At 47.1% G+C, this 12,991-nt stretch overlaps 1 protein-coding gene across 3 annotated transcripts in view; it reads left to right on the top strand.

Moving 5' to 3' along the window:
* Bmal1 (basic helix-loop-helix ARNT like 1) overlaps nt 1-12,991 on the top strand; it is a 98,160-nt gene that overhangs the window by 83,248 nt on the left and 1,921 nt on the right. For 2 of the 3 annotated variants that reach the window (XM_087908546.1, XM_087908547.1), the window contains 6 exons: nt 318-564; nt 2,241-2,347; nt 4,035-4,185; nt 5,246-5,334; nt 7,049-7,157; nt 9,311-9,404. In XM_087908546.1, coding sequence (XP_087764672.1) covers nt 318-564; nt 2,241-2,347; nt 4,035-4,185; nt 5,246-5,334; nt 7,049-7,157; nt 9,311-9,404 — 797 coding nt within the window. The remainder of the gene's footprint in view (nt 1-317; nt 565-2,240; nt 2,348-4,034; nt 4,186-5,245; nt 5,335-7,048; nt 7,158-9,310; nt 9,405-12,991) is intronic. The other variant, XM_087908548.1, reaches the window with a different exon arrangement.

Raw genomic sequence — 12,991 nt, 5'->3', positions numbered from 1 at the left:
TGCACCTGCGCCTTTGCTCACCATCACACGTAAAGACACTCGGTGCCCTGACCAGTGCTCATGCTCTTGCCTGGCCTCCAGCATTGATTTTGGGGCGTCTTCTCCCTGGGGTGGTCTGTTCCTCCTCGCTGTGCTTTTTGTGACTCTGCTTTGGTACATGGACTCTGCTCAGCACACATGACGCTGGGCCACTTCTGACTGCTCCACCCACCAGGTGACTCCTCTGGAGAGTGAGGCCTTTTCTCTTGTCTGTCTTTTGAGGCTGCGCCCTGCTGCCAGCCCAGCAGTGACACTCTCCACGGGCTTTTGCTTTCCAGCAGATCGAAAAAGCTTCTGCACCATCCACAGCACAGGCTATCTGAAGAGCTGGCCGCCCACAAAGATGGGGCTGGATGAAGACAACGAGCCAGACAACGAGGGCTGTAACCTCAGCTGTCTCGTTGCAATCGGGCGATTGCATTCCCATGTGGTTCCACAACCGGTGAACGGAGAAATAAGGGTGAAGTCCATGGAGTATGTTTCTCGACACGCTATAGATGGGAAATTTGTTTTTGTAGACCAGAGGTAAGAGCCTACAACTCACTCTCCAGCAATGCAGTGGTTCTGACCTTGACCTGGTGGGTTGTGACCCTTGAGGTTGAATAATTCTTTCACAGGGGTTGCCTATCAGATAGCTTGCATAGTAGATATATACATTAAGATTCATAACAGTAGCAGAATTACAGATATGAAGTAGCAACAAAAATACTTTTCTGGTCAGCACAACCTGAGGAAGTATATGGGAGGATCACAGCATTAGGAAGGGTGAGAACCCCTGCACTAGAGTATTTCAACCCTAAGCTGGGAAGGTGAAAAGATTGGGTCATTGGCTGCCTTTTTTAAGAGTAAAGAATATTACTGTTGCTGGGCATAGCTCATTCGGAAGAGGGTCTGCCTAGTATGAAGCCCTGGGCTCCGTTCCCAGCACCACATGCAGCTGGTATGGTTCATGCCTCGAATCCCAGCACTTGGGTGGTAGAAGCAGTAGGGTGAGAAGTTTTAGGTCATTCTTATCTATATAGTGTTTAGGGCAACCTTGGCGTATGTAAGACCTTGTCTTAAATAGTAATAATCTTTTCTAAAAGTTGAGACGAATAACTCTAGGCCTCTCCTGCCCTCTACCGAACACCCATCTCTGGCTGCACATTTCTGTGCAGAGTGAGGGAAGCGAGAACAGTCTCTACTAAAACCCAGGCTCATTAGGGCATCACGGGAAATGCAGCGCTTTTACTCAGTAGTCTCCAATACATAGCGGTGAGAGCTAAGTGAGTGGTTTGAAATCTAGTTCTGAAAGGAAACAGAAATACAACCTACAGTTATGAAATGTTCCAGGGTCATGACGTTGAATGGAATATAAGACATAGAGTCAATCAATTAAAAAAAGAAAGAAAAAAAAAGACATAGAGTTATTTAGACCTGAGTCTTCCAGTAGAGTTGGTCATGGTGGACTTCTCTGTGTATTTAAATTTGAATGTAATTAGTTGAAATCAAAATTTCAGTTTCTCAGGGCCCTTCCCACGCACGAGTCACTCCGTGTGGTTAACAGCACATAGATTGCACGGCTGCAGAAATCGGTCGGACAGCATCGTTCTTGTCCAGTCTCTTCCTCTATGGATGAGAACTTGAGGTCTAGCCTGTGGATCAGCTCCTCCAGGACTCATAGCTAATTGGTGCTAGATCTAGCCCATGAACCAGATGTCCCAGATCTGCTGCTTCTGCCTCCCTTGGGAACAGTCCCAGGCTAATAATTCACTACTAGAAACAGCCACTAGATGCCAGAAAAGTAGGCATCCACTTTTTAAGGCTTTTGTGGTCCCAACGGCAAGAGCCTCTCTAGGCTTTAGCTGCCCTGATGCAAGCAGGCGGTGAGAAAAGAGCATCCCTGCCCTGGAATTTAGATTTCTGTCTTATTTTTCCATTATTAATATGGTAATCTTGTCATTTAAAGACCACCTGAAATTTTATTTCTGAAAAAAAGCCCCTTACATCATCTTTGCTTTGTTTTGCTCTGTTTTCGGAAGGCTGGGTGAGGTAGACACCCACATAGTTGGTCCACTGGGAAGGATCTAGATTTTTTGCCTCCAGCTTTGACCTTGCTCTCCTGGAGGCTGTGATGGCGAGAAATTTGCTGCTCATCTGTAAGTCATTGTTCATCTTTGGAATGGCCTTTTCTTATTTCACAAGCTCTTGTTCTCTCTTAGGGCAACGGCTATTTTGGCATATCTACCACAAGAACTTCTAGGCACATCATGTTATGAATATTTTCATCAAGATGACATAGGACATCTTGCAGAATGTCACAGGCAAGGTAAGCTGGGCGGTAGGAGGAGTCTGATGTCCTAAGTATACCCTGCTTCTACACTCCCAATTGGCATTCCAGAGAAAAATGCCCTTACTGTGTGGGAGTCAGCCAGCCCAAGACTCTTCAGGTCAAACCATGGGAGAGGAGAAAAGACTGTTGGCTCCCCTACAGATGCTCAGCCCCTGCCCACTGCATGATAGTTTTCTCTCCAGAGGCCATGACTGTGTGTGGAGACATCTCTTGGTTAGGGTTCGCTGTACCTAACAGCCTGTACAGATCTGTACCGAGCCTGTACAGATCTCATATATCCTGGACTGCTCCGATTTTCTTTCCCTGCCGAGCTGCACTGCCTCCTGCGTGGTCCTTCCCCGGTGCTGCCAGCTGTATTTCTATCTCCGGGACAAAATGCCCTGATGAAAAGCGGCTTAGCGGGGAGAGAAAGCTAAAATCAGCTCACAGTTCAGGTCACGGTCCATGGCTGTGGGGACGTCACGGTGGCAGGAACGTAGGACAGTTGGTCACATGACACCCATAGTCTAGCGCAGAGAGAAAGTGAACATCTTCATGCTTACTTGCTTGCTGTGCTCAGCTTGGTTTCTTCACTCTTACTTAGTTCAGGGCTCCACCTAGGGGATGGTGCTGCCCGTAGTGGGCTGTGTCTTCCATGTAAGTGAAATTTATTAACACATTCCCTTACAAATGTGCCCACAGGCCAGCTCAATGTACCTCTCATTGAAATTTTCTTACCAATCAGTCTAGGCTGTGTCGAGGTGACGAAGCTGACCATCAAAGGTGGTATGGCCACATATGCAGCCTTTCCTTCCACTGTTTCTACCCGAACTCGTTCAGTTGCCTCAGACACTCATTTATGAAGTGTCCCTGTTGTCACCACCCCCACCACCCAGACTCTGGTTCGAGCACTTGTGCTTGTGGGTCTCCTGCTTCCTCTCACCCTGGGTCCATCGTCTCTGGTTATCTTATTTATTGACAAATAGACCAAGCCTGATAATAGCACATCCCTGTTGAATGTTCCAGTATTCAGACTCAAACACAACCACTTTCGACAGGCACAAGATCCAAAACTTGCCACCTTCCATCTCCTGGCCCTAATCCAGTTCCCAGATTTGTTCCATCTGTGGCTCTGTCACCGGTTCCTGCCTGCTAGGCTGGCCTTGCCACCCCTGGCCTTTGTGTGTTCTCTCCTGCTCTTGGCTGGAGTGTTCAAGCAGCCTTGGTCATTTCTCTCCAGAGGGCATGGGTCGTATTCCACCTCTTTTGTCTCTAACGCTTGGGGCACAAAAGGCGCTCTTAGTGTCTCTCAGAGGCTGAGATCCGAGCAGGTCAGTGGCCTCTGTTGACTCAGATTCCCTAAGCTGGCCAGGGACAGCTGTCCTTTGGCTGTGTGACAGGGATTGCGCATGGCTGGAGTTCATGCAGACCTGCCGCCAGCATCGCTGAAAGCCTTCATTTTCCTAGACCCTTGAAAGGAGTGACAGGTTGAGAAATACCCTGAAAGGCTATGAGTTAGACCCTTGGACGCTGCCTGTCTGAGCACTGGCCACGTGCATGCTTGGCTTTCTAATGGGTGATGGCATGCAGGCTGAGCAGCTTTGGGATCTGGGCTCAAGTGACCTGTTGAATATGCTCACTGGTTTGAGGAAATGACAATAATCATGGCTTCTCTGATTTTCAGTTTTACAGACAAGAGAAAAAATCACAACTAATTGCTATAAGTTCAAGATCAAAGATGGTTCCTTTATCACACTACGAAGTCGATGGTTCAGTTTCATGAACCCGTGGACCAAGGAAGTAGAATACATTGTCTCAACCAACACCGTTGTTCTGTGAGTATCTCCTGTGAGATACACCTTTGCTTCAAAGGGAGATGCCTTGGATCCTGACCTGGGACAAAGGGTACAGGCAGTAGCCAGCATCTGCATTTTTATGGCCCCTTATTGGTGTCTCATGATTGGTGAAGTCAGGAAGGGTTGTTAACCAAGGACAGGCATTAGTCCTCCTCCCATGTGAGCCCCAATGGTGAGACTTGCTCCAGGAAACAGCCAACCCTTGAAACCCTAACCCTGACCCCACACACGGGCTTCCACTTACGCTGGCGGAGGAGGGTGTCTATCGTCAGGGAAAGGCTTACATATGTTCTAGCTCTTTCTGACTTTGGGTGAGGATGGGTGGTCTCCATGGCTACCGGGTTAGTGGCCCAAGCCTTGGCAGATGGATACTCACTCGGAGGCTTCTGCTGCCTGCTAAGCAAGTACAGAGAGGGAAGAACCTGCTTTCACAAGGCTGTTCTCCGTACCTCCTTCACCCCCGTGTGGTTAGAGGCAGGCGGGGGCCTGGAGCTGGGTGTGCTGCCAGTAAGTAGAAGAAAAAGTGTTGTATCAGTAGGAGGGGGCCACTGCAGTCACTTCTACTAAACATAGAAATCAGGGAAGCGGCTGGGTGGTGGTGGCGCACACCTTTAATCCCAGCACTTGGGAGGGAGGCAGAGGCAGGTGGATATCTGTGAGTTCAAGGTCAGTCTGGTCTACAGAGCTAGTTCTAGGACAGCTAGGGCTGTTACACAGAGAAACCCTGTCTCAAAAAGGAAGAAAGGAAGGAAGGACGGAAGGAAGGAAGGAAGGGAGGGAGGAAGGAAGGAAGGAAGGAAGGAAGGAAGGAAGGAAGGAAGGAAGGAATGAATGAATGAATTAGGGAGGCCCAGGTGGCAGTGAGGCCAAAGGCCGGGATGCTGTCATTTGTGTTAGCAGTGAGTAGACCTGATCAGCCACACTTTGTTTTCTGGCCTGTCCAGGTCCCACGTGGACACCGGACTCCTTGGCCAAGGTGAAGGGTGCATGGTTCTGAGCAAGCTTGACTCATGTTTCCTTATTGCTGGGATGTTCACAGAGCCAATGTCCTGGAAGGCGGGGACCCAACCTTCCCGCAGCTTACTGCGTCCCCCCACAGCATGGACAGCATGCTGCCCTCTGGAGAAGGTAATTATGTCCCTTTCGGGTATCGGGGCTCACTTGCGAGAAGCTGCTTATAACCGGGTATCTTTCTGTCATGTTCTGTGGCACAGACCTTTACATGCCGAGTCCCAGTGGGAAGAGGGGCCACTGCCCTCCTGGGGATGTTGCGAATGTGTGTGGCTTTTCCTGCAACCACCTAGACACCTTGTTTCTCTGTGCTCTCCTCTTCTCTGTTGCCTGGGAGCTGTGATTTGCTCTTTGGTGACTCACGGGCTCCTGTGTTTGAGAGAAAGGTATCCATTAGCACTGAGAACCTGCCATATCCAGTGGGCTCCTTCCTTGTGGCTCGGCATTGGTTCTGCTTGGCCTGAACCACTGCTGCTTGTATGGCTTCAGCCTGCTTCTCCACTCATGACTCCCATGCTTTCCCAGAAGGAACAACAGAGGCACCGAAATTAAAAATATCCCAAGCTCCTCTTCTGCACTCCAGAATTACTGGTCCCTCTCGTTCCTCTGTGCAGTCCAAATGCACGATTGTGTCCCTTTGGTCTCGTCAGCTCACCCATGCCTCTGCACCTTTTCCTAATTTCAGTTTCCCTCTGTCAATCCCATACTCTGTTCTATGTGATACACAGCATAGCGACATTCCGGTTAGCATCAGACCATAAGTGACAAACGCCATTTTACCTACTGATGTCATAATCATTGTGATTTCTAGGGCAACACATTGCCCTCACACATACTTGGAGGCGCAGAGGTCATCTCTGTGGTCTCCTATGGCACAGCAACATAGGTTGGTAGCCTAGGAGCAACAGAGCACACCCTGTAGCCTGTAGTTCACAGAATAGTTCTCTAGACTGTTCTGAATAGGTTTGAACAAGTCTAATTTTTTTTTTTTTAGGATTTGATGATTATGTATACAGTATTCTACCTGCATGTATTCTTGCATGCCAGAAGAGGGCACCAGATCTCATTACAGATGGTTGTGAGCCACCATGTGGTTTCTGGGAATTGAACTCAGGACCTTTGGAAAAGCAACCAATGCTTTTAACCGCTGAGCCATCTCCAGCCCGGTTTGAGCAAGGTTTACATGACAAACTCAGCTAAGGATACATTTCTCAGGCTGTATCCCTGTCATTAAGTGACATATAACTGCAGCTGGTGCTGTGTGGTAGACGTTTAGTAATCCTCATTGCACCCAGTGCATTTTCTGTGCTAAGTCCCTTGGTCCTTATCTCTTGCGGATCCTTTTTGGTGTCCCCAGTACAGCATTGCTGTGTTTGCACCAGTTCCAAGCTTATGCCCTCGTCATCCTCCATGAACACCTTGCTCCCCTGTCCTGCGCAGTGCTCTTGCGCAGTGTCTACATCTGGAGTGCTTTCCTCTCTGTACCACCTACCAGGCTAATATATATTCTGCTTTCAAGAGGACTCCGCCCAGTGACCTTCCTCCAAGAAGCCGTACCTGCTTGTCCGAGTTGGGTGTTCCCTGATTCTCTGTCAAATCAAACTTTGCTGTCTCGTCTCTCTGACACATAAAGGACATTAGTTGGCTCATGTCAAAGCTTTGACCTGTGATGCTGCATAGAATCTTGAGCCTTCCCTTGCTAGAACTTTTTTCCCTGACAAGGGAGAACCTTGATGCTCCACTTCAAGTGGATTGGGAGGTTTCGTTTAACACACGATAGCATTTCTTGCTCGGGTTTCCTCTTTCCTACTGTGAGATTCCTTTGTTGTAGGTGGCCCCAAAAGGACTCATCCCACTGTTCCAGGCATTCCAGGGGGAACCAGAGCTGGGGCAGGGAAAATAGGTCGAATGATTGCAGAAGAAATCATGGAAATCCACAGGCAAGTAATCTCTTTGGCTGCCTCTCCAACCAGTGGTGCTCAGAACTCCACACTCCCCCTCCCAGGTGCTCCACAGTGTGTGGAGACGGTCTGGGTCACCACAGTTGGGTAGAAGGTTGCTGCTGATCACCAGGCAACAAAGACCAGGGATGCTGCTTGTACCCACATGGAACTGTTCTGTTCCTCTGGCCCAATCCTAAATAGAAACCGTGTCTTAAATAAAGAAGCTATACCCAACAGGCCAGAGCAGAAGACACTCTTGGGGAAGCCCAGTTCCCAACACTTTGAATGTATCCCAGGCAGCTTCCTAGTGAGGATGAAGCCCCGAAACATCCAGGTCTGGAGTAAGCTGCGAGCAGCCAGTGATTTGGACCTTAGCCAAAGTGCTTCTTCAGGCTACCTGGAGTAATAGAGGCCAAGCAGATCAGCTGGCAACAGAGGCAGTTTCCTAAGGTGTGGGGACATCCCTTCCACGTACAAGTGGAGGTTGGCAGCTGCTGCCTGGGGTTCAGGCCTGGTCCTGCATCCACCTGCCTCCGTTTAGGAGAGCCATCTAATCTCTAGAGAGAAATGAGGAGACAGGACACGATATGATTAGCTCAGACCAGCTATTAAATACCTTGGGCTCTGTGTAAGACCAGCAGAAGATGGTACCAGAGCCCTTCACCGGAACAATCCTGAAATCCTTGAGAGGTCAACTTTCTTTATAATAATAGGACAAGTGGGGAATTCATGGACTGAGGGTTTAAAGTTAGTTTCAGCCTAGGCTTACAATAAAGGTAGGTGTTCCCGCTAGAAAATCAGGACTGCTCCAGCGTGAGCATGGGAGCGGTGTTCAGGGCTATCTAACTGGCCACTTTGTGGAGAAAAGAGCATGGAGCTATAAAGGGAGAGGGTTAAAGACTCTTAGTGCATAATCCGGGGTTTCAAGATGCCTTTTGTTGTAGGATGCTGAACAGCTATCCAAAATGTTTGTTATATATACATTGTGGAAACTCACTAGAATAGGGAGACGAAGGTGGGCATGAGTGATAACCCAGGAATGAGGCCTGCCCTATAGAGAAATCAGCAGCCCAGGGCCTGGTGCTGAAGGTAAAATAAGGAATGGTGAGAGGGCGATTGGAGAATGGACAGGGAGCCTGGGAGAGATTGGCTTCACAGTCCTACATCAGACAATGTTGGGAGAAACAGCAGTTTCTGGTACTCTGTATGTTCCGATGTTGGACATAATAGGGTTGTAGCTTGAGTTTGAGGAGACAGAAAACTTGTTTCCTCGCAAATATAGACAAGTAGTCAGTGCTGGCCAAGAATCATTTTTTAGGCATAGAAACTGGTCCCCATGCGGCTCTGATAGGCTGTGTTCAACATGGAGGAACTGAAAGTCTGGTGGTAACACAGCTACCTCCATACGCCCCAGACTCTGGTCCCGGCTTGGACATGACCCCAACACACATGATGGGTGGAAGCAAGAACTCATGTAAGCACACTAGCACATGAGCCTCTGTACAAGCCACAGCTTCCCTTCCTGGGGTTGCCAGCCTCGCAGGTGTATGCAGTTACACAGTTTGGAGTCTCCTAACAAGCCCACCCTCGTGGGGTAGTCCAGAGAAGTCCCAGATCTTTCATCTCTCGCTTCCCAAGAAGGCTGCTCCTGTACACCCACCAGTTTCCTTTTTAGGTGTGGCTGAGCTACACCGCTGCCTTTATTTCCTAGGGGCACGCACTCATCAGTAAAGGTGTGTGGACAAGACTCGTGGTAGCAAAGATGGTGGCTAAACTCCTGAGATCTCCAACTCACCTGTGTTCTCTGAAGAACTAAAGCTAGCCATTTACTTAAAATTCATCAACCTGGATCCAAACCCTAACCCAAAGGCTTAGATAGTTCTTGCTTTTGGAGTTTGCATTCCAGATCAGAGGAGTGCAGAGCAATCCGGCTGACCACGGGGCTTTGGAAATAAGGCTTTATTGGGGCACAGCTGTACTCACCATGCATTGCACGTGGACTGCTGTGACAGACCATATAGCCTACAGAACCAAGAGTTGTCTGGTCATTATAGAACATTTGCCGGTCCCTAACTTAGCGCCTGATCCTCCTCAGCGTCTCCCCAAACCTGCCGCCCCGAAAGGCATTGTAATCAGCTCTTCTCTAACAGGGTAAGAGGGTCGTCGCCTTCCAGCTGTGGTTCCAGCCCGCTGAACATCACAAGTACGCCTCCCCCTGAGGCCTCCTCTCCAGCAGGCAAGAAGGTAAGCATGGTGGCTTCGACTAAGAGAGCCTCTGCCCAAGTTCTGAAACACAGTGGTTTCTGGGATAAGTTGAGACGTCCTTTCCTCCTTGGAATATACTCAACTGTGTGAGGCTGGCTACAAAGCACACTGGCACGTAGGGAGGCTTCCTGGCTTGCTCAAGAGGATGCATTCCATGCGAATGCAAGAAGGACACTGGGAGGAAAAAGGACCTGTCCATCCCTTTGAGGGCACAATTCAAGAATTCCCATGAGGGAGAGATTAGGACGGACTGCATAGAACCTTACTGCCAGGAATTTCAAGTGAACAGAAACCATCAGTAAAAGCAACAGCATGAGCCACACTTCAAGTCAAACTAGGCTTTATAGCTGAACACTTGGGGATCTGTCACCAAAATGTGTCCCTATGTTAGGATAGCACCGGCCACAAGTACTTCATGAAGAGCTGTCTAGAAGATGGCACTGTAAACACCTGTTTTTATCATTACTAGACAATTTGCAAACCTATGTAAATTATACTGATTGTAGGTTAAGAGTCCATTAATAACCCCTGAGATTAGAACACAAGGGACTCAGTACATAAAATTTTCCTTCCCATATCCCTAGACATACACAGAGACTCCAGGAAAGACTGAGGTGTGGTTCCCGAGGGACAAATACCAAAAGCAAAGCGGAGCTTTCTGAAACTGGGCTCATTACAGGCTCAGGTTGCCCAGATCTGGTGCTACCAGGATGGGTGAGTGTGGGGGCTGATGGTGAGAGGAGAAGAGCAACTTTATTCTACTTGATGTGAGTCTTCGGCAAGTTTACATTTGAAAAGGGGGCTTTGATTCCTCCAAGAAACTGAAAAGTCAGCCCATTGTGAGTAAGACCACAGCCACAGCAAGGTGGGCCCGAGTTTGAAGCCTGCCTTTGCCCGTGTGAGTCATGCAATGGCTATACCTTCTAAGCTCATGTTTCCCTTCTAATGGTGCCGATACTGGTAGGATAGTAGTGGTCTCTTGCCTTGGAGTTCTTCGTGTGACAATGAATGTGCAAGTGCCTGGCCCTTGGGGAACGACTAGGAACCCATCAGTGGGTTAATGTGGCCTGCAAACCTACTGCTCGCTGGCTGTTCTCTCAGCTCTACTGTCCCTGTCTCTCTAGGGGACCCCTGACTTACCTCATCCTTCAGGCAGTCGGCTTCTTGGTACTTCAGAGGTTTTCATTCTGTTATCTATCTATCATCTATCTATCTATCTATCTATCTATCTATCTATCTATCTATCTATCTATCTATCTATCATCTATTTAATCTGTATCTCCACCTCCCAACTTCACACATGGAAAAATCAAAGATCTCCAGAATTAACAATCCAGGCTTCCTGGTGAACAGCACCTGCCAGTAATCTAAAGCTATGCCCACATCATAAAGCCTAAAATTTTGGGGTGTTTATGAAAAAAAATTCTCTTTCAGTGGCTTTTAAAAATGAGTCTAGAAAAAAATTGAGTCCTTTTTTTGTCTGTCCTTGACAACAGGACTCAGGAGAAAAGCATGATTGAGTTAAAAATAATTGCAGGATTAAAGGACTCAGCAAATTAGAGCAAAGGTGACCCTTCAGTCAATTTCAGTTTTGTCATTGAGCCCAAAGTTGTTTGATCCAGATCAAGCTGAAAAGGGGAAATTGGATGAGCCTCATAGATCCTGGGGGAGTAAGGACATACAGAGGCTTCAAATCAAGTTAAGCAGAAGTCCACAGATGACACCTTTTGGGAGACTCTCAAGATCCTTTTTAGGGTTTGCCAGGTCAAAGCTATTTTCTTAACAATTTAGAAAGCTACCTGTTATTTTCATTGTGTAGCTATATGCACTGATACCCATAAAAACCATGTCACCAAACTGTTCGAAGTCATTGTATTCTTCCCTACCACACACAATAAAATGTTAGCCAATTTAACACTGTCCCGAATGAAGCATTAGAATTGATTAGTGGAGAGCTGGAGAGATGGCTCAGCTGTTAGGAGCACTGACTGTTCTTGCAGAGGACCTAGGCTTGATTTCCAGCACCCACATGGCAGCCACAACAGCCTGTGACTCCTGTCAAGGCTCTGACACCCTCTCTGGCCTTGAAGGACACTGCACACGTGTGTGACGCACTTGCCATATTTATATGCAAGCAAAAACACTCATAAAAATTTAAAAATATTGAAATGATAAAATCTTAGTGGCGCCCTACTGCATACCTACCTGCCTCAAGAAGCATCTGTGATTCCATCACAGGCTAAACTATTGCTCCCTCCCATACATTTGTCACTTAAGGAAAACAGATGGCAGTGAAGAAGTTTGGGCTTTCTGTCACGACTGGGATTTTTAGAGAGCTTGTACCTGCCTGCTGCTTGGGCGCAATAGCTTCCTCAAAGTTACAATAATAAATGGTGATTATCTTCATGTTAATTTAAAAGATCTGCTAACACACCAAACCAATATCCTACCTTCTAACTCTGTAGTTTTCAACCTTCCTGATGCTGCACCCCTTTAATACAGTTCCTCATGGTGTAGTGATCCCCAACTATAAACTTACTTTGTTGCTACTTCAAAGCTGTAATTTTACTGTTATGAGTCACGATGTAAATATGTTTTCCGATGGTCTTAGGTGACCTTTGTGAAAGGGTTGTTCACCCTTTGTGAAAGGGTTGTTCACCCTGAAGGGGTCGTGACCCACAGGTTGATAACCACTGCTCAGAGTGATCAATGCAGGGTATTTCGAAATCCCCCAAGACGAATCCATTCTAAGTGAACTAATACCCTCTGGTCAGTGCAGGCTGCCATCTGAGGGCTGTCCTTTCCGAGTGCCAAGATATATCCATGGATTTTTCAGCATAACAGGGCACACAGCTCAGTGGGTTCCACACTGTAATGAACATTTAAGAGACATATACTTAAGTGCCAAGGCATCAAAGAATACCCAGTTTACTGAAGACTATTTTGCCCTCATACGACTACTTGTCTGTTTGAGGTTCAAATTTTCTTCATATATATCAAAACATTGGATGAAACAAGCTGAATGGAGCAGGTATGAGAATCTAGCTGAACTCTCTTATCAAAAAGATATAAAACAGTAAGACACTTTAAAAAATTTGTTTTTGTGGGCTGGAGAGATGGCTCAGTGGTTAAGAGCAGTGCTTGCTCTTCCAAAGGTACTGAGTTCAATTCCCAGCAACCACATGGTGGTTCACAACCATCTGTAATCAGGTCTAGTGCCTTCTTCTGGTCTGCAGACATACACACTGACAGAATATTGTATACATAATAAATAAATATTTAAAAAAAATTTGTTTTTGTAATGTGTGGGGTTTTTCTCATTAAAATGTTTGATAACTTGTAATTTTTCATCAAAATGTTTTTATTCATGTTAATACATAAATGGTTTCTATTTCAAAATTCATTTTATATAAACATAGCCTACCTAAAACAGTTTTTGGGGACACCTGGTCACTTTTAAGAATGTGCAGGGATCCCATACTGCAAAGCTGAACTGTGAAGAAACAAGTTGTAGTGCCATCTGCTGGACAAGGTCTGAAACTGTTGCTGAAACCCAGTGGCCACAG

This window comes from Myodes glareolus, chromosome 7, assembly GCF_982192425.1.
Source record: "Myodes glareolus chromosome 7, mMyoGla1.1, whole genome shotgun sequence".
Taxonomy (NCBI): domain Eukaryota; kingdom Metazoa; phylum Chordata; class Mammalia; order Rodentia; family Cricetidae; genus Myodes; species Myodes glareolus.
Note: the sequence above shows the minus strand (reverse complement) of the source record. Positions and strands in the feature narration are given on the sequence as shown.